A 21,550-nucleotide genomic window follows, 5' to 3' on the forward strand; every position below is an offset into this window, starting at 1 on the left:
TGGGGGAGGCCCGCCTGCAGAATGGGGGGCTTGGGCGTTGTGGGGGCGCGGTTTGCTAAGAGCTGCGGTGGGGCTAGGGAAGGCGCTGGCCGGGCAATCCTTGCAGACGGCCGCAGAGCTCCTGCAAGCCCCCACCCCTTCTCCTCGCCTCTGCTCCCTCTCCCCGACTTTTCTCCCGAACAATCAGGGACTTGTGCTGGCGGCCGAGGGAGCCACGGAGCTGGCTGGCCGCGGAGGAGGCGACGTCATGGATTCCTGAGTGTGAAGTTTGCAGGAAAGCCCTTAGTTTTGGAGATGGCCGGGATCCAGCGGTTTCCATGGCGCTGGATAAACAGGAGGAAACAGTGAGGGAATCCCGTTATTTTACTGCATTGAAAGCCTATAAACACGGAGCGCGGGGAAGGAAGTCGCGTTCCCTCTCGAGTAAGCCCCAGCGCCCAGCCGTGCCGGGAGCGGGAGCGGGAGCCGGGAGCCGGGGAGCGGGAAGCGGGAGCCGGGAGCTGGGAGACGGAGCCCGAGCCTGAGCCGGGAGCTGGGAGAGCGAGCCGGAGCCCGAGCCGGGAGCCGGGAGCCGGGAGCCCGAGCCCGGAGGCGGCAGGCGCGCAGCTCCCGGGCCGCTCGCAGGCTCCTGGGCCGGGGCAGCCCGGCAAGCATGCTTTAGGGAGGACGGCCCCCACGGCTCTCCCTCTCCCACGGCGCGCCAAGCCCCCATCTCCTCCAGATGCAGAGAGAGGCTGCGTTCAGACCGGGCCACTGCCATCCCCTCCGCATCATGGGGTCTGTGGACCAAGGTAAGCGACTCGCCTTCTGGTTCCGTCTCTTCCTCCCGCCTCCCAGCCCTGTCCCTTCTGCTCCTTCGGGCAGCGCTTTCAGCTCCTGGCTGAGGTCTCGGGGAGGCCCAGGGACTGCGGTCTCCTAGGGGCGCAGGTAGAGGGGGCAGGAGGAGAGGTGCCCTCGCCCTGGCCAAGGAGGGGAGACCGAGGGAGCCGGCTTGAGGCCACTTTGTGGGGGCAGTGAGGCATCCCCACGCGGGATTCCCTAGGCATGTCTGTCATAAGGACTGTCCCCTCCGTGGGACAGTGGGAGAGTTTCGTGCTACTAACCGCTGGCTGCTTAACCGTTTGAGCACTGGGCTTCTGACAGCACATGCCCGGAGGCTGCACCATCATCATCATCACCATCATCATCATCATTTAGCTTTTTTTCTTCTTTTAGGAGAACACGCTTGACATGTTACTATATAATAGATAGAGTAATGAGGATTTTGCTTTTTAACGGTGAACGCAACAGATGCCCTGGGACATTTAAACAACTTTCTTTCCCCCTTTTTTGATGTGCCTGATGGATACAGTCCTCCGGCTCCCCTTTTTAAGTGCAATGTACCATCAGTTTGTTTGGCGATCTGATTACACTCTACTTTCCGTGTTTTGTCTCTCCCCCTCCTCTTGGAGTTAGCCCTGGAATCATACTATTTGGATCTTACGGGAGGGGCTTAACGTATAAGAATATGATATGAAAATAGCCATCTGGTTGGGATTGCGGAGGGCTTTCGGCTGCACGCTAATGAAGAGGGCTTTAAGAGTGGAAACCGGGAAACGTGATGTGTTTTTCAGAGGCTAGCCCCGTCGAGTCGAGCGGGGGGGGGGGGGGGGGCACTGCCCAGCAGGCAGGACTGCAAGAGTTAAGTGAAATAAATATGCGTAGGAGGAGTTAGCCTCGTGTCATAAAATCGGAGTTGAATGTAGGTTTTGTGCTCTGTGTGGCTGATTAAAGTTCTGGGGGAAAAGAAATGACAATTTCAGTAAATAAACCTGAAGGGATTTTTTTTTTTTTTTTTTTTTTTGAAAAGCGGAGTGAAGCCAAATGCCTTGGGTTAGGTAAATGGTGTGCTTTGCCACAGCGGACCTCAATGACATATAGTTTTAGCTGAGTTGCACGTTTGAAAGCAAGACCCTGCCAGTAGCTTTGAACATTTTTACGGGTACCAGTTTATCCTGTCCTCTGCTAGTGGTCAAGCATATGACAGTAATGGCCACAAGACATTACTAACATGGCATCATCTGTAAAAGCGATACTCTCAGCCAGCTCACAGATCTCTTATGGACACGGATTGGCTTTTACTGTCATACAGACCGAAAGTAGTGTTTGATGTCATGATGGTGGGGGTGGGGACAGACGAATGCCACATTTAGCTCTATTCAGAAAGAGAGAGAGAGAGAGCGTGGAGGGGAAATTGGGCTTTTGTTTCACTGTGTGACCTAACACAAGCATTACATTTTATTGGGGCGGCTACACCTCTGCTCTGGGTTTATGAACTTGCTCCTCTCTGTGCGTATTTTCGGTGTGCTGGTGCGTTGCCTACCCTCCCCGGCCCAAGCTCATGTGCGCAGGGATTGTGAGTATGTGCGTGCCAGTGTGTGTGTATGCATGTGGGAGACAGGGTACCACATTGTTCCCAGCAAACCACACTTGGCAGGCCAAGGCAACTGGGCACACAGAATGCAATTCCAGGCATCAAAGACAGCTGGCATGAGTGGCTTCAGCCGTGTCCTGCGTCGGGGTCTCCTGAGGGAAAAACCTAATGCCCCTTTAAACTCAAACACCGCGCGATCCTAGGAACAGACCTGAAGTGTGCAGGCAGATGGGCGGGGTCAGCAATAGTGAATAGAAGTATTTGCATGGTAAGAAAATACCGACCTTGCTGTGCAGCTCTGGGTCAAGGTCCTGGGAAAAACTGAAGATCTGAAAGAGGTGTGTTCAGTTTTATCGGAAGTGGGATGATGGAAAATATTTTAGGAATAAACAAACCCAGGGTGAGCTCTGCTCACTCCCAGACCCAAACTCCCAGTCTTCTGCTTGGATTAGAATTCCTGTTTGGCCCCATGGCAGCTGTGTGATCTTGGGCAAGTGACTTAACCTCTCTGTGCCTCGGTTTCCACATCCATGAAATGGGGCCAATAATCATGTCTCCCTTACAGGTTGCTGTGAGGTTCAGTGAAGTAACACAAGTAAAGCCCCCACAATGGTGTCATGCTCACAAGTCAGCCCTTGGTAAATATTAGCTGCAATTTCTGTTATATTAAAGATACAAAACAATAACATGGTGACGTTGACTCGGGATTTCACAGCAAAAATTCTTTGAAGAGATGCGGTGCTTTAAATCTCTCAAGGTACTCTTTTAACTTCTTGGAGCTTCCCAGTGGCACAGGGTGGGCTAAGATCATGGCTCCTAAAGCTTGTTTCTCAGCTGCCACAGGGAATGACGATGGTGGTGACCTCGGGGGGTTGTGATGAGCCGCTCATGAAATCGTGCACCCAAAACACTCACCTCCGTGCTGAGCACGAGGTGAACACACACTGCATGTTATTATTGCCTGACAGTTGAGGACCATGAGAGCTACTTTGCCTGAGGCCACACCGCAGGTAGCCGCACAACGCCTGGCGCGCCTTCGTGCGTGCTATGTACAATTATCGTCTCCTTCACGGAGGAAGGAAGCACAGAGAGGTGCGGTAACCAGCCCAGCGTTACCCAGCAGGAAAGTGGCGGAGCCAAAATTTGAATCCAGCCTCTAGACCATAAGCTCTGTGGTCTCTGGAACTCCTTAATATTATCCCAATTCTTTATAACAGCGTTTGACAGATGAGGGAGCGGAGGCAGACCCGACCCTGGTCCTGGGCTCTTTTCGCAGCACCGCGCTGTTCCTTGACGTATCCTGGAAGGGAAAGAGAGCCGTGGGGGAGGAGGGGAAGGGTCCAAGCATCATCATTAGAGTCAGGGAAACTGAGGCAGCAGATCTGTTTCGATTATAGGGTGAATCAGGGAGGGCTTCTTGCCTTGCCTCGGGGGAATGAAGGCGTGATGCTTCCACTTCCACTAGAGGAAGAAGAGTCCCCAGGCGGCCAGGAGGCTCTTAAGCCCAGCACTGCCTTCTGCCTGCACTGGTCAGAGATCCTTCCAAGGGCCCCTCCGCCTGGCTAAGCCCTTCCGTTGCTCCCCCACCAGCCTGCCTCCAGCAAGCCCTTCAGTCTCTCCTTTCCCGAGAACTTCAGAGAGAAGCTCTCATTTTCCCAGATGCTCCTCCAACTACCTTTGTGCAGATTTGCCTTCATTGGATCATACACCCCTTAGGACGGCGCCGGGTCTATTTCTGTGTCTGCGATGGGACCCAGGACACTTCTACATGGGAGAAGTGAGTAGCTTGAGATCTGAGTGATCTGAGTTCAAATCTTGGCTCTGCCACTTGCTAGCTGCATGACCTTAGGCAGGTCACCTCGCTTTCCTGTGTCTCTGTGCCAGATAGAAAAGGATAGCTGTCATATATGTGCAGTAATAGCTAATAACTGAGCGTCAGCCGATCAGAACAGCAGGGGCAGGATCCCGACAGACTCCCCTGCTGGGCCAGATTTTAACCCTTTGTTTGCCGAGTGGCAGGCAAAGTCCCAAGTCAGCAGAGACCCTTCGAGGGGATGACGGCAATTATTTATTAATCTATGGAGAGTTTCAATCTTTTAATAAACAATATGACCCTTTGACTCTCTGGGTTACCCAATAACTTCAGGCAGCCCCCTCCCCACCCTTTCTGGTTCTCTCCAGCACAATGGGGCTGTCCAGGGGCCGTATCCTCAAAGCCCATCTCAAGCTGAGGCTCTGTCGGTGCCTCTTTGGTGACTCTGGTGCTTCCGTGGCCAGCACCGTCACTGATCCCAGAGTCAGTCTATGTCCAGTCCACTCCTTTGCACACGCGCCATTCGGGCCTTCCCTTGGCCTGTGCCAGCCTCGCCACACCTTTCCTCACAGCCCGCCTCATCCTCGCCCCTGCTTCGAAGCTCCCTTAATCATTGAATTTATTTTTATCAACAATTCTGGAGCATTTACTATGTACCAGTGACCATCCCAGATGCTGGGGAAAGAGTAGTGAACAAGACAGAGCCTGCCCTCGTGAGGCAAACACCAAGCAAGCGACCCCGGGAATATCCAAGATCGTTTCAAACAGAGTCAAATGCTAGAGACTCCGATAGGAGAATAGAGCTGTGAATGACCTAGTGTACGCACATATGCATGCATGTGTATGCGTGTGCGCATGTGTGTATGTGCATACGTGTACACGCGAGTACGGTATGCATGTGCGCATATGTGCATCCATGTGTGCACACGCGTGTCCATGCATGCATTTGTGTGTGCACATGTGCATGCCTGTATGTACACGTGTGTGCATGTGTGTATGCGTGCATGCATGTGTGCATACAAGTATATGTGTATACGTGTGGGTGTATGAGTGTATGCATGCACGAGTACACACGTGTATATGTGTGCATATATGTGCGTGTATGTGTATATGTGCATGCATGTGTATTTGCGTGCATGCAAATGTGTATACAGGTATGTGTATGTGTGTGTGCATGTGTATGTGTGTGCATGTATGTGTGTGCATGTGTGTGTGTGCATGTATATTTGTATATGTGTGCAGGTGCATATTGTGTATATGTGTGTATGCATGTATATATGTGCGTATGCATGTATGTGTGTGCATGTGTGTGCATGCGTGTATATTTGTATATGTGTGCAGGTGCATATTGTGTATATGTGTGTATGCATGTATATATGTATGTATGCATGCATGCGTGTATGCATGTATGTGTGTGTATATGTGTGTGTATCTGTGCACGCATGTGTGGTGGTGGGGGTATTCGTTTCCTATGGCTGCCATCACAAGTTGCCACAAACTGGGTGGCTTTAAACAACAGAAATCTATACTCTCCCATTTTTGGAAACTAAAAGTTTGAAATCGAGGCGTTAGCAGGGCCATGATCTCTCTGAAGACCCTAGGGGAGGATCCTTTCTCGTCCTTCCAGCTTGGGGCGGCTCCTGGCAATCCTTAGCTTGTAGATGCTTCCCTCCGGTCTCTGCATCTGCTCTCGAGTGCCTTTCTTCCTTGTGTATGTGTGTCCTCTCTTCTTCCGATAAGGATACCAGCCATTGGAGTCCAGCCTTTAGCTCTAATGAGCTCATCCTAACCTGATGACATCTGCAAAGACCCTCTTTCCAAATAAGATCACATTCGCAGGTACCTGGGGTTAGGAATTGAGTGTATTTTTGGGAAAAGACACATTTAACCTACACGGTAGGGATTGCTGATTCAGAGTGAATGGCCCCCTTCCTCTTTAAAAAGATGTCTTTTCACTGCCCTCTGACTGGCATGGGGTCTGCCTATAAAATGTCTCGGGGAAAAGCATCCACGCAGAAGGAGGAGGCCCCAAGGAGAGAGATGTGCTTGGAACATTCGGGGAACGGCAAGAAAGCCTGTATGGCTGGAGGCTGGAATCCAAGGGGGCGGGGGGAGCAGGCTAGAAGAGGAGATCAGGGAGGCAAGCCAGGGCAGGAGCAGTCTGAAGTTCATTCTCGGGGTAATGGGGAGGCACTAGGGGAATTTTAAGTGCACAGGGTGTGGTCTCGTTAATCTTTTCAAAGGATCCTACGGACCATTAAGTGGAGAGCAGCTTCTAGATGTGGTGGCTGGGACCAGCACCGGGCACAGGAGGCGGGGGGAGGTGGTTTCCAGTCCACGGAGGGCTCTCCTTTGTGGTTCTCACACTGTGTTCCCTGGAGCCCGGGGTCCTGCAGGCATGGCCCCTGTCTTTGGCATGGGGGGTAGACGCCATTACTTTTGCGAACAATCCGAACCACTTCAGACGCATCTTCCTCTCGGCCCAGCCTAGATTCCCCACGTGGGCCCCTCCTTCACCCTCAGCTATCCCTGGGAGTCACAAGACATTTTTCAGCGTTTCATCTTGGTCCAAAATGTCCCTTAGCAAATCCGCCCTTAGCTAATAACCGAGGAACAGTGTGACTCAGTAATGAGTATCAGACTTGTGTGGGACAAAACCATTTCCGTGGTGGCATGCGTGACTTGAGAAGTAACATCGCAACCTGAGATGAAGCTCCCCGGGGAAGAGCGATGGCGGCTCCTTGTGCTTCATCGAGGGCAAGGGCAGTGGTTTAGGAGAAAGGTGAGTTTGCAGCTCCCCTGCTAAGGATCAGTTTCAGGAGGCAGAGGGGAACGTGCTAGAAAGCAGGGAATGAAGAGGAGAAACACAGCCAGGACATGCTGGGTGAGCAGGGACCAGGGAGGAGGAGTCAAGAGCCTGGAAGCCAGGGTCTCAAGCTCACATTCATGGGGACACGGGCCAGCTGGGTGGTGGCCAGAGAACGACAGACTCCCGTGAAGGGGGCAGCTCCTGTTCCACTCCAGCCGACTGGCCCACGTGGGATTACGGACCTGCTGTGGCCAGATCTTCCCGTTTTTTAGGAGACACTAGAAATTGGGATTGTCGTGTAAAATCTCCCAATTTATATAAATTTATTTTCTTGTAAAGATTTTATTTATTTGACAGAGAGAGCGAGAGAGAGCACACAAGCAGGGGGAGCAGGAGAGGGAGAAGCAGGCTTCCCACCGAGCAGGGAGCCCAACATGGGGCTCGATCCCAGGACCCCGGGATCATGACCTGAACCCAAGGCACACATTTCACTCACTGAGCCACCCAGGTGCCCCCAAAATCTCCCAACTTAAAAATGTTAGTTTGGATTAAAAAAATGGCCAAGCGGGCCAGACCTAATGTGCCTGCAGGACGGGTTTGGCTAAGCTACAGCAGACCTGTGCTTTCTGCTGCTGTCAGATGGAACGTCTTCTCACATTCCACGCCTGGCTTCGGGTTCGGGCTTTTAGTAGAAGGTCGCTCTCTTAGAGCCTGCACGGTCAACGTCTGCACGGGAGGCAGCTGGCTTCGACACCGATCCTCTCCTGGAGAATTGTCTTCTCACAGCGGAGAAGTCCGGTGCAGGCGTTAAACGACGTTGTCGGTGTCAGATTGGAGTAGAAGTCAGCTCTCAAACTGTCCCCCCGATAAGGAGCTCATTCCCGGAACCGGCTTTGGTGGGAAGGCCGAGTAGAAGGGCACACCAAAAGACTCCGTCATCGAGATGAGTAATATTTTAATGTAAAATTTTAAAAATCAGAATTAATGTCAAAAAGCCCGTGCTGAGCCCAAAATGAAAATAAGGATTTTAAATAAGGACAGGATCGGTATCACTCATCTCCTTTTCGCCTCAGGCTCCGGTGCGGCTCTGCACGGCACTGTTGCTGCTCATTCTGTCTTTATTAGAATTGTCATAGTTTGCTCACCATGGATCCTTTGTTTTTTTCTGCATTCGTTCTGATTTTTTAAAATATTTTATGGAAATATCATTTCATCGATTGCTGAGTTTTTTGGTGCTCTCTTGAGTCTGGTTCTCTTGTGCCTTATCCGCGTTGCAGGCCTGTAGGAGTCCAACGCATCCATCTATAAATTAAAATAGTAGCGTGTAGGGTGATCATCCCAGGATATTGTTTCTGGAAGCTGGTGAGGGTGTTCCTGCTTTTTTGGATTAGACTTAAAAATGTTTCGGTGTCTGCATTTTATAGTCAAGCTTTATTACAGTGGGGGATGTCAGCGTGCAGAGTTCGTGATGAGAATTTGTGGCTTACTCGTTGTAGTGTGCCATCACGCCTCTCTGCGTCATTTGCACGGCCCGGCGCAAAGTGAAAGTGTGCAGCCCCGTGTTCAAAAATCAAGAATCTTACGACAGCAGAGCCTTAAACCAAGCACAAGGTCCTTCTGAGCACGGGGTCCTGTGATGACAGGTTGTACACCCATGGAGATGGCCCTGGAGGCTACTTGGGTGAGCGTCAAAGAATCCTTGAATATTAGAGCCGGATCGGGGGCTCAGGTATTATCCAATTCATCCCCCCGTTTTATAGATGGAGAAACTGAGACACAGAAAGGCCAGGTGACTTGCTTAAAGGTAGCAGAGTGAGTTAGAGGAAGAACGTGGATTGGATCCTGGGCCTCCCAGCTTGGGGATGTTTCATATTCCACCACTAGGTCACCCCAACCTTGGCCAGACATTTGTGTTTTCTTGCCTGTGGGTGCCATTGACCTTCAGAGAGGTCAGTGGTGGGGGGCAGTGGTGATTGGATTCAAATGTATCAGTATTGTATAATAACCCCAAGCACGTATTTTCTATAACAGGACATATATTCTAGAAGTATTCTTTTCTTTTTTCTTTTCTTTTCTTTTCTTTTCTTTTCTTTTCTTTTCTTTTCTTTTCTTTTCTTTTCTTCTTTTCTTCTCTCTTTCTTTCTTTCTTTTTTTCTTTTTTAAATAAAAAGACATGTACAGGCAGAATTTTCCTAAAGTCACTGAGTCAGATGAAATGTTTTTATATAAAAATGATTACAGGTATTGTAACCACGCTAGAGGCTGGGCTGCCAGTTGTGCAAAACACCAGATTTCAGGATATCCCTGACGAGTCCTATTAAGCTGAGGAAAGCGGAGACCCTCCGCTCCTCCTGGTACAAGCTCCTGTTGGATCGATCTCTCAGGGGGAAGCTCTGCTGGGCACTGTTCTTCATTCATTCCTTCAGCTGCCTCTAGGGACTACCTGCCACGTGCTGGGTGCTATTCTAGGATCTGGGGATGTAGCCAGAGTTGCCAGACAGAAATACAAGGTGCCCAGGTAACTCTGAATTTCAAATAATGAATCATTTTTAGCTTAAATGTGTCCCATAAAATATATGCAACATACAGTTAAAAAAAATGTGTTGTTCATCGAAACTCCAAATTTAACTGGGTGCCCTGTATTTTCATCTGCTAAAGCTGACAACCCCAGATAGGCCAGTGAACAGAACAGACACACAGCCCTGCCCGTGTGGGGCTTACATTCAAGTGAGAACAGGCAATCAACAGGTGAACAGATACACAGAGGAGTACAATATACTGCGGAGATAAAGGCTGCGAAAACACAAACGGGCTGCGGGGACAGAGAAGGCCAGGGGGCGCTATTTTTATTGGGGTGGTCACAGACGGGCTCTCTGAGGAGGTGACATTTGAGCTGAGGCATGCACAAAGTGAGGGGGTGGCCTAGCAAATATCCACGGGACAGGAGGTGCAAAGGCCCTGAGGTGGGGGCCGTGCTTGGCATTATCAAGGGACAGGTGGATGAGCAGGGTGGCAGAGGGAGTAAGAGAAGGGGAGAGTGGCGAGAGATGGCAGTCAAAGGGAGCTGGGGCTGGAGGCAGCTGCTCCAGGGCCTTGTAGGCCAACGTGTTTGTATTTAATTCTAAACTTAATGGGAAGCCGCGGAAGGATTTACGGGATCTATATTTTGAAAGGCTGCCCGTGGCTGCTGGACCTAAAGGCAAAGTGGAAGTACCAAGACCAGGGAGGGGCGACTGCAGTTGTCTGGGGACGTGGGTTGTTGGGGCGTGAGAAACGCTTGGGTCTAAGGTTACATTTTGAGGATAGAGATGCCCAGATTTGCTGCGGGTTTGCCTGTGGGTGTGAGAAAATGAGAGGGATCACGGACTACTCCTTGGATTTTGGTCAGAGAGCTGGATGAATGGGGGGGGGGTGATGTTTGAGCTGGTAATAGTGGGAGCAGAGAGGTTTCAGAGGGTCACGGGGCTTCGTGTGGACATGGTCACTTTGAGATGCCTGTTGGACACTGAGTGGAATGTTGGGTTGGCCGCTGGACGCATGCCCCCGGATGTAAGGGGAGAGGTCCGGGCTGCGGACGAAGATGAGCTTCTGCCAGGAGGTAGAAACGAGGGCAGAGCTGTGGGTAGTGGGTCCCTCCAGGGCCCACCTGAATGGGCCTCGGGCCTCAGAGCCCAGGACCAGTGCTCCTCTGATATTCGTGTTAGGGTGGAATCAAATTGTGCTGCATTTTAAGGGGAAGCCTAGAAGAGGAAAGGAGGTAACTCAAGTACAGACCAAGGGCAAGGCTACATACGTGTGCCTTTTGTGTGCTGCTGCTGTTTTCAACACCATCACCGAAGGCCACGCTCTCAGTACTCCTTGCCCCCATGGCTACAGGCATTTCCTAATTGGTCATCCTGCTTCAACCCTTGTACCCTGCAATTTCTTCTCCACATAGAACCCAAGCAATTGTTTAAAAACTCGAATGTGGTCTTGTCACGTACTGCCTGAGACTGTTTGGTTGTTCCCCATTGCTCTTATGTCCAGAATTCTCCACATGGTCCCAGGGCCCCACTTACCTGCCAGCCTTCCCTTACAGCTTCTTCAGGTTCCTGAACACCTTCCACTCCAGTCTTCCTTTGGTGGGCCAACACTTCATACTTCCTCCTGCCTCAGGGCCTTTGCACATACTTTCCCCATCTGGCTGTTAGTTCTTCCCCTCACTATTTCCTGGCCAACTTCTCGTCGACCTTCTGGTCTCTGCTGAAACATCAGTTCCTAGGGAAGCCTTCCCTGAACTCCCTATATCTACATCAGGTTTCCTTGCTACAAGCTCTGTAGCACCTTCTTCTTTTCCTCATGGTGCTTACCTCGGTTTGCAATTATACATCAGGGTAAATGCTTGTTGGAGTGAGCTGAATTCCTGGAGCAGGGCCAGACAGTACCAAGGCGTGCTAGAAGTTTCAAGCTCTCAGGGGCTTTGCTGGCTTCCCCTTGCACTTTTGTTGGAAAGGCTGGAGAAAAATGAAGAGGCCAGGGCCTCTGCGAGGAGGTCAGCCACAGGGCAGAGAGAAGGTTGACCCAGAGCTGCACTGTCAAGGCCTCTGTCTCCCCCCCATCCCCCCACCCCGGGTGGCCACTGAATGCATAAAGGTCATGCATTCTGCTCCTAGTCCCCGATCCTAAGAGCACAAATTATTTATTTTGGAATTGAAAATATGTCTTCCCCCCCCAACCCAAACCCCCACGCTCAAGGTGGCCCTCGGAGAAGAAAAGCCTCTCGCTTCCCGCTGCTCCAGGAGAAACTGTTTTGGGTCAGGGCCCAGCCTGAACCTATTCCCTTTAGAGAACTCTTTTTTTTTTTTTAAGATTTTATTTATTTATATGACCGAGAGACAGCCAGCGAGAGAGGGAACACAGCAGGGGGAGTGGGAGAGGAAGAAGCAGGCTCCCAGCGGAGGAGCCCGATGTGGGACTCGATCCCGGAACGCGGGATCACGCCCTGAGCCGAAGGCAGACGCTTAACGACTGTGCCACCCAGGCGCCCGCCTTTAGAGAACTCTTGATTGTTTGGGTGCAGATTCCAGACCTTAGACACTTAAAATATATCCACCATTCAGAGGAACAACGACGGCAGTTAGAGTCTGTTTTTTTTGTTTTTATTTTTTAAAAATGTATTTATTTTAGAGAGAGACTGCTTGCGAGTGTGGGGAGGGGCAGAGGGAGAGGGACAAGCAGACTCCCCTCTGAATGGGGGTTGTTAAAATCTAAGGAACTTACATAGGAGAGTTAAACTCTTTTCCCACCCATCCCTCCATCCCAACATCCCAACATCCACTCTTCCATTGAGCCCTTGACTGACCCAGCTATTATCTAAATATCTGTTCTTCCATCAGTTGGTCCATTGATCTGTGTATGCATCCACTGATTAATCCATACAGACACTCACTCTCCGTTCATGCATCTGCCCATCCCCACATCCACTGGACGTAAAGCTGTGTCTGAATGAGGCCGTCGTGACCACTGCCTCAGTACGTCTCATAGGCTAGAGGAGATGCAATTCTCTGGTCAAGCCTGGGTCCTTCATCCACTTCTTTGCCAGGGGTGGGGTGGGGGGACAACTGGGTTGATAGTTTTGCCAAAATTGTGTCAAGAATAGTTTCCCAAAGGAACATCCTGGGACGCTGCTGTCAGAAGAGGGGGATGATTCCAGGTAGGCAAAATCAGCAGAAGCCCACTAGATTAGAGGCATTTAATCATTATGGGTGGGGGACGAGGCAGCACATGGGAAGGTGACACCAGCCCTTCTTTTCTTCTACAGCATAAGGGCAGGCTGGTTCCTTTGCTTAACCCTGACCACATTTCAGGGTCTGGACTTCGGGTCCTGTCATAAGGACGCAAGAGCACCCACCTCCTTGTAGATACTTGGCTCTAAATGTCCCAGTCTGGGTCATCACTCTCTCCTCCTCCATCTACATTTATCAGCTACCCTAAGATGTGTGTTGGCTATACACAGTGTCGCCGTGCTTGTGGCTAAGAATTAAAAAAGAGGAGCATTTTCCGCTCTGACAACCAGAAAGTACTTCCTAAGTCTCTGAAAGTTGGCGAGTCCTGAGACCAGGCTTTGGTCCCTTGAAATGAAGTGAGAGTCTAAACCAGTGTTTCTCATCCCTGGACATACACTGGAAACATCTGGGGAGCTTTTACAAAACCCTGGTGCCCAGGCCCCATTCAAACATTCTGATTATAACTGGTCTCTGGTGGGGCTCGGCCATTAAATTTTTAAACAGCTGTCCAGGTGATTCAAATGCGTAACTGGGGTTAAGAACCAAGGGTCTAAGTGCAATTTGGAAAACCCTCTTCATTGCTGTGTCTCTTTGCTTCCAGGATATACGGATGACGAGGGCGGAGACGCTGCCCTGTTGATGGCTGCATCTCCAAGAGCTGTAGCAACGTCAGGGAGCTGGCAGGTGCTCGGCAAATATTCGTGGAATGAATGATGATCCCTAGCTTTGCACAAATCCCTTAATGGAGCAGAGATAGCTCCCCGTGAAGGGTGCACATTCTCCATTCTTCCTAGCACCTGGGGAAGGATTTGAGTCATTCCCCACGTGAGGTCAAGCTGTGGTTCTCTGGGAATCCTAGAACCTCTCCCACCCTCTCTTCTGCTCCAGAGATTCTCAGCACTGGCTACACTTTAGATTCATCTGAGGTCCTTAAAACAAAAACCAAACCAAAAACCTTTGGGTGTTCTGTTTCCCTGGGGGTTGGACTGAAGCCTAGGCACGGGCATTTAAAAAGTGTTCCAGGTGATTCTAACATGCTGTTAGGGTTGAAGACCGCTGTTCTCATCTCCTTGTCTGCCTCTGGGAGTCTATTTACCGACTTCAACCAACTTGGTCTGAGACCCTTGGAAGTGTCTTGGGGGGGTGGTTGTACCGGGTCCTTCTGTAGTGTTCCTCAAATGTGCTTGCTCATAACATTCACCTTGGGTGTCTATTGAAAAATTCACATTCCTGAGCCTCTACTCCAGACTTACGGTATCAGAAACTCCAGGGAGAGCCTGGGAATCTGTGGCTTTAAGCGCGCAGATGTTACCAGCCAGCCTCTCCCACTGCGCTGGCCTCCTCGCTTGGAGGGCACGCGGAGCCCCTTCCGGCTTTAGCTTCCCTTTGGTTCCGGCTGCCAGAACTCTCTTCCCCCAGATCATTTAGGTCCATCCAAATGTGGTGGTCAGGGAGGGCCTCTCAGGTACCCCCAGAGAGGCCCTCCCTGACCACCAAAGAGCATGAAGCCTCCCCAGCTGCCCGCCCTTACCCCATTCTGCTGGTGATTCCCCCCCAGCACTGTTCAAAATGATCTTTCTTCTCTTCTTTATTACCTTCACGCCTGCCTCTACCACTGACCCGAGCTTCCCAGGGCGTCGAGTCTGGTTCAGCCTGGGTTCCTGGCACCAGGCACACGGGAGGGGGCCTAAGAGGTACAGATGTCAGGGTGGGACCTGGGCTCTCAGAGTATCTATAATTCTTTCCCAGGTCCTGGGAAACTGCGTTCAGAGGTACACAGGTGACTGAACTGTAGGGGGAAAGCATGCCACAGCTGTGGGCACCCAGAGACACCTGGAGGCACAGTCTGCAGGGAAGGGAGTGGCTGCACCCCCCGCCCCCCCTCCCCCCCAGAAGAAAGGAGAGAGAAGAATGGGATCAGCCGGTCACGTAGGGCAAAACTAAGTGGTGGCAGCTTTCCCCTCTAGGTCCCGGGTCCCGCAGGGCCGCAGCCTCTCCGCGGGGAGGGAGGGTGGGAGGCGGCGGGTCCCAGCGCGGCCGCGCCGGAGTGTCCGGCGGTGGCCCCGGCCGGTTGCTAAGCGCGGGGCCCGGGCGGTGCGGCCCCGGCCGGCGGGCGGCCTCCTTCCTCCCGGGCGCCGGCCGGCCCGCCTCCCCCTCCCTCGCTCCCTCCCCCGGGGCCCGGGTGGCGGCCCCGCCCCCGCCGGCCCGGCCGCCCTGTCCCCGCCTCCCCCTCCGCGGGCTGCAACAGGTGCCTCCCGGAGCAGGAAGCTCGCGCCGCCGCCGCTCAGCTCCCCGGGCGCGTCCAGGAGCCGCTGCGCCGGCGCGCCATCCCCGGGCCCGCGTGCGTCCCCACGAGGACAGGGACCCCGCCGCCCCCGCCGCCTCTCCGCCCCGCTTCCTGCTCCCTTCCCGCCCTCCGGCGAGGGGCCCAGGAGGAGGCCGAGCCCGCGCTCGCCCCCCGCCCCGCCACCGTCCCGCCGCTTTGCGCGCCATGGACGCCCCGGAGCAGCAGCCCGAGCCCGACGGCGGGGACGCCCCAGGCCACGAGCCTGGGGGCAGCCCCCAAGACGAGTTCGACTTCTCCATCCTCTTCGACTATGAGTATTTGAATCCTATCGAAGGTCGGTGGAGGCTCCTCCCGGCCTGGCCCCACCCCGAGCGGGGGCTTGGGCCTGCGGAGTGGGCACGGGGCCCCTCTTTGGTCCCGATGTCACCCTTTCCGGGGGGGGCCTGCAGGGAGGGAGGGGTGCGTCTCCCCAGGTGAGAGGGAGGGCATGACGCGTCTGGGACGGCTGCCACCCTTAGGGGGCGGTAGGCTCACTCTTGCCCGGTAGGGCGTCAGTCTCCGGTTACTGGTGACTTCTCCCTGAGGGTCACTGGTAGCAAAGCAAGAGGTGGCAGGGGCCTCAGCCGGCTGGTTGCCTGCTGCAGGGTCTTCGGAGGGGAAAGGAAGTGATTAATTTGCCTCTGGAGGGAGGAGGTGAGGAAGCCAAAAAATGGAGGCAGGAGGGAGGGAACCGATAGACAAAGAGGCTGCAGCTGAGCCCGACTGTCAGGGCCTGGGCCGCTGCCCCTCCTCTCTCCAGACAGCACCGCCGTGAGCAGAGTTTGCTGGGGACTGTGTGTGCAAACTAGTGAAGAGGGTGTCTCTGTCTGATGCTGGAGGCTGGTTTGACTTCAGTGTCAGGAAGCCAGCCCATTTCGTCCCTGGGTTCTGCAGCCTTTGTGAATCACCCCGAGGGGATCCGTCTGAGGTTTGTCGTGTGCTCCCCTAGCCCCCAGTCGTCATGGATGTGGGGTGTAGGGGGCAAGGCTGGCATGTGGATTCAGGAAGAAGAAGCCTATTCCTGCCTCAGCGACCTGTCAGTCTGGGCTTTTAGGTGCCCGACGCGGCCGGGGACTTCCCCAGGCTGGGCCGTCGCTTCACGTGGCTCAGCAGGAGCATTTGGTAGAGGGAGCAGGAGGTCGTGTGCCCAACCTCACTGTATTTTTCTGGTTAGCAGGTTGTCTTGGAAAAAACAAACAAAAAAAATCCCCCAAAACCCAACCCCAACCAGGCTTCCTGATTTTGACAGCGCAGCCCAGCCAGTGCTTGCTGAAGCCTCAGGGGCAGGCCTGTTGGTAGCTTCCAGATGCACTCGGGCTTGGCCGCATCCGGAGTGCAGGAAGGGCTTGCGCGGGCTGGTTTGTGGAGGAGGCCTTCTCACAGATATCTGGGGGCTTGGTGCTTCCCAGACATGCTGGGTAAGGCAGGTGAATGCGAAGTTTTGACTTTCCATCCCTCATGGTCTTTGCTGGCCACGTTAGGTGAGGGGCTTGCTTTGGCTTGGAGCCAAGGGAAGATGGTAATGAGTAAATGATTCTGTATTTTGGCTGGAGATGGAAATAATTAGCCAGCAAAAGAGACCAGTCTTCTCGAATTGCAATCTGGAGGCCATCCTTTGCTTTGAAAAGATACAATTAAGAATCTGCAAACGATCCCTTTAAGGTTCCTTTAACATCCGTGGTCTTTGTTTGTTAAGATTAAAGTCACATTTTGCAGGGAACGAATACTTACACCCCTCCCAGATTCACAATCAGCTAACTTTTTTTTTCTTTTTTTCTTTTTCTTTTCTTTTTTTTTTTTTTTTTGCACAGGGGAGATTTCCGGGGAAATAGTTTCCAAGCCAAATCTGATGGGAGGTGCTTTTTATAGTTTTTCTTGGCAAGCGGTGCTTGGTGGCCGCCAGATGGGTATCTAAATGGCCACAGTGAAAACCCTGGAATCATTTAAAAAACAACAACAACAACAAACATTATTTTTTTTGGAACAGTCTGAGAGTCACAGAACAGTTGTAGAGACAGTATAGGGAGTTACCATATCCTGAGCACCCAGGTCCCCCTTTTATTTACATTACATTGGTATGGATACATTTGTTGTCATTCATGAACCAATCCTGACGCATTATTGTGAACTGGAGTCCATACTGTCCTGGTTTTTTATGAGCCTGACAGTTTTGAGGCGCTTCGGTTAGGTATACTGTGGAGCGTGCCTCAGTTAGGGTCTTTCCGATGTTTCCTGACTCACGGAAAGACTGGGGCTATGGGTTTGGGGGACGAAGACCGCACAGCGGAAGTGGCCGTGTCCATCACATCCTATCAAGGGTGCCTATTATCAACTCGATTGATCACTGTTGATACTGACCTTGATCGACTTGGCCAGAGTAGTATTTATCGGGTTTCTTCATTGTAAAGTCCCTCCTTTCCAAACTGTGCTCTTTGGAAAGCAGTTCCTCTGTGCAGCCCGCCTCTTCCCCCAGAGTGGGGAGTTTGCTCTGGATTCTGTAAATGATGATTGCTTGCTGGGAAGTAGGAAGTATGATGGCTGAGGAAGAGAAGGGGTGTTGTGAGCCGTGGGAGGCGAAGCGAGCTCTTCCAGATGTGGGTCTGGCTCTGGCTTACCCAGATGTGAGTGGGGTCAACCTCTCTGCTTCTGAACGGTGGAACTGCCCAAGGACTGACACCAGCCTTTAGCTTGCCGTTGGGCTTTGTCCCAGGTGACGATATATTGGTGATGCATACGAGGGCTGCCCTTAGCTCTGTGCGCGAGCTCGGCAAAAGTCAAGGAAGGAAAGCACCTGTGAATGGGACAGACACTGTCAGAACTTGGTGATGGTGCTTGGGAATTTGGGGGAAGTCGGATGCTCATTTGATGGAACTGTAGCGGCCCAGCAGATGCCTATTGGCTCCTGCAATAACCCTCCAACCCTAGCCGGTGGGCACTATTGTTGCACTCATTTTAAAGAGGAGGCAGGGAGGCATGGAAAGGTGAAGGAGTTTCCCCACGAAAGCAGAGCTGGTAAATGGCAAAGCTGAAACATGAACCTGGCCGTCTTGCTCCACAGCCTGTGCTCTGAACCCGCATGTGAGGGTTCACTCTTTCCTGTCTGATGAGGGAGATGCAGAGCAGTTTGTAAGGGGCCTGGCACTATGGCAAGACTGGAGTTTGAAACATTTACCAACAGAGTGATCTTGGGTGAGTCATTTAACCTCTCTGGATCTTGGTTTGCTTATCTGTCAAATAGCTAAAATAATACTACTTATCTCACAGGGTTGTTTGCCTTGAATGGCTCGACCTATTTATTTATTTAAGATTTATTTATTTATTTTAGAGAGAGCCCATGCGCACGCGAGCAGGGGAGGGGGAGGGGCAGAGGAAGAGAGAGAATCTTAAGCAGGCTCCATGCCCAGCGTGGAGCCCAACACGGGGCTCGATCTCACGACCCTGAGATCATGATCTGAGCCGAAATCAAGAGTCAGACACTCAACTTACTGAGCCACTCAGGCACCCCTTGACTTAGTTAAATCAATACAGAGTGTGAGCATTTTATTAAACCCTTGGCTTTGTTAATAGACGTGCTCAGTTAATGTGAGCCATCGTTCATTTCCTCATCCAGCTAACTATTGAGCGCCTATTGTGTTAGATCCTGGGGCTATAATAGGGAATAAGACCCAGGCCCTGCCCTCTCTGGGCTAGAGCCTCTCTGGTTTTCTCTTGTCTGATGGCATTGACTGAGAATACCTTTAGCAGTCTGCCACACGGTAGTGGAAATGGCAGGGACCCTTGCCTTGTTTCTGACCTCGGCAGGAATATCTCAGGTGTCCACTTTAGGACTGAAGTGTATGGATTTTATTATGTCGTGGAAGCATCTACCCATTACTGTTTTCTTGAGAGTTTTGATTAGGAATGAGAGTTGAATTGTGTCATAGACTTCTTAGGATCTATGGAAAAATGATTTTATTCTTCTTAGATCTATTTATATGCTGACTTATACTAATAGATTTCCAAATATGGAACAATTCCTGGTTTAAACCCCACTTGGTCACTTATGGTGGTGGGGCTGGTGTCTGATAATATTTAAGATTCCTGTCGGCAGTATTCATGAGTGATATTTGTAATGTCCTTTTTGGTGTGCTGTTAGGTTCGGACTTCTATCCTTTTCTACGCTCAGGAACAACATATGTATTGTTGGGACGATCCCATTTATAAAGTTGTGATCGAATTCCCCCGTGAAGCCATCTGGACCTGGTGCCTTTTTATGGGGTGGTTTTCTGCTTGCTTTCTCTCTTCTCTTCCTGATTGTCTATGGGAATTGGTCTGCTTGTACTTTCTGTGTCTACTGGAGTCAATTTTGGTAAGCCATATCTTTCTAAGAAATTGTCCATTTTATTTATCTAGGTTTTCAAATTTATTTGCTTAGAGGCATGCAAAGTAGACTCTTACTATGCTTAGCTGTCTCCCTCAGTCAAAAAAAGCAACAGAGAGAACGGGGACAGAGCTCGGGGAGTCGTGACCAGTGCTCCTAACCTCCTCGTGGAGGGAAGAGAGGTGTGCTGGCTGTCAGTGGACAGATTGGAAGTTTCATTCCCTTGTGTGTGCTCGTGAATTCAATGAAATGAATTAGTACTTCTCCCAATGTGTAAAACACTGGGAGAGTTGGATGGGAGCTGTGAGTCCCCGTCACCTCCAGAAGTGCCACATCCCCTCCGGACTGTGTCAGGGACTGACCCATCGGGCGTGATCACGGCTGGTAGGCCTCGGTGGGTCTGGCGTGTCCCTCCTGGTAAGCTCATGCAAATGGTACCAACCTTGATCTTTCAGACCTCCTGGTCTTGTAGAGTCAGTTCTGGTGGTCCTTAAACTTTCGGGGTCACAGCCCTTTGCAAAGCTGACGAACGCCACAGATCCCATACGTGCAAACACTGTGGGAGCACGTGTGCACAGATATCAGGTACATACACGCTGCTCACGTGCGTGACCTCTGCATGCTCCCCCTCTGCCCTCCACGTGCCTTTCATACCGTTTTCAGGTGGAGTCACAGACCCTGCTGGAACCCATCCCCTCTTGTCACCTGCATTTCCACTGAGGAACACCTGCTCTCAACCCATTCACTGGGGACAATTAAAACCTCATTCTTTCAGCAAACACTCACTGAATGCTGGTTTGGTGCCAGGCCCTGTGGGGGTGTAGAGACAATTCGATGTGGTCCTACCCCTGTCTGGCCCCCAGGCCAGTGTGGGACACAGCCTGGTAAACAAATAGGGACGAACGAGGTGCTGGGATAGGGTATCATGGGTTTTTTTTGGGTGCTTACTAAAAATAGAGCTCTACCCTGGGCAAGCAGTTTCGCTTAACACGTGTGACATTCAGAGCCGTTGCCTTCTGTGTGGAGTTAAGGACAGGCCTTATTAAGCCTGCTTTGTACAAATAGTGTCTCCGGGTGCAGCCGGAAAGCTGACATGAGGGCTAGGATTGAGCGGTGGCTTGTCCGGGAGGTGAAGGAAATGGGCAGAAAGTTGCCCTAATCGTTCTTCACTACTGAACACATGTCCACGCTTCCGAATTCAAGGCCCTCTGTTCTGGAGTTGAATGGGGGCGAGGCTCTTAAAACCTTCGAGCAGTGCTATTTGGGTTGGTTCCCGAGGCGTCCTAATCCTGTAAGGCGGGGGAGTTGAACATATTTGAAAAATGCAGCACTGTGGCCACCGGTTCTCAGTCCTGGCTGGACATTAGAATCTTCCAGCTGCACTCGGGACCGGTAAAGTCAGACCCTTTTTGCAGGGGGGTGGGGGAGGGTGTCCGTTGCCTTTGCTGAGTCATGCAGCGGTAAATGGCAGGCCGGGCCTTGAACCCAGGCAGATGGGGTCCCGAGTCCCTGCTGTCAGCACTACAACTCAGCTACAAGGTCACGGACTCCAGCTTTGGGGGGGGGGGTCCCACGTACTGGAGCCTGGGCTGCACTTGCCCCTTATATTTGATATTTATAGAATCATCGACTTGACGTTTGCTGCTGCGGTCGGGGGAATCTACTCCTACAGCAAAACTAACAGTGATAAAGCACAGGAAATCAATGGGAGTTCTGTTTTTATAGTTCTTTCTGCCTCCCAGGGGATTGTTGGCTCAGCCGGTCAGAACACCAGGTCTGAAATCAGAAAACCCTGGCTTGAAATTCTGATTTAGATGCCTCCTACCTGCACGACCTTGGCCAAGCAAAAGTCCCCGGCATTAGCAAGCACACAATAAGTAATTGCCAAATGAATGGAGGGAAAGTTGCATAATTCCTTAATAGTGGTATGCCTAAGGGCAGGTGATTTTGGATCTCTGGGCTTGTGTTTTCTCACCTGTGCTGGGGATGCTGATGGTAGCGCTCACCTGCTGGGGCAGATGTGAGCTTACCCGGAGGCGGTGTGCTAGGTGTGCTTGAAGCCCG

General features: G+C 51.8%; 1 protein-coding gene and 1 long non-coding RNA gene across 8 annotated transcripts in view; one reads left to right on the forward strand and one right to left on the reverse strand.

Annotated features, from left to right (window-relative positions):
- Positions 1–412: 412 nt before the first annotated feature.
- The window catches only part of NFATC2 (nuclear factor of activated T cells 2), a 150,691-nt gene continuing 129,553 nt past the window's right edge, over positions 413–21,550 (forward strand). For 3 of the 7 annotated variants that reach the window (XM_026503746.4, XM_026503745.4, XM_048222265.2), the window contains exon 1: positions 15,107–15,421. In XM_026503746.4, the coding sequence (XP_026359531.2) occupies positions 15,292–15,421 (130 nt within the window). In that variant the 5' untranslated portion in view covers positions 15,107–15,291. Of the gene's footprint in view, positions 792–15,106; positions 15,422–15,453; positions 16,055–21,550 lie in introns of those variants that run through there. The other 4 variants (XM_044385903.3, XM_044385904.3, XM_057312469.1 and 1 more) reach the window with 3 other exon arrangements.
- On the reverse strand, positions 17,113–20,387 carry LOC123001295 (uncharacterized). The gene is made up of 3 exons (XR_006410035.3): positions 20,141–20,387; positions 19,929–20,042; positions 17,113–17,917 (listed from the first exon to the last, which is right to left on the reverse strand). It is a non-coding gene; the product is annotated as an uncharacterized LOC123001295 (long non-coding RNA).

The sequence above is a fragment of the Ursus arctos genome, unplaced genomic scaffold (assembly GCF_023065955.2).
Source record: "Ursus arctos isolate Adak ecotype North America unplaced genomic scaffold, UrsArc2.0 scaffold_16, whole genome shotgun sequence".
NCBI lineage: Eukaryota > Metazoa > Chordata > Mammalia > Carnivora > Ursidae > Ursus > Ursus arctos.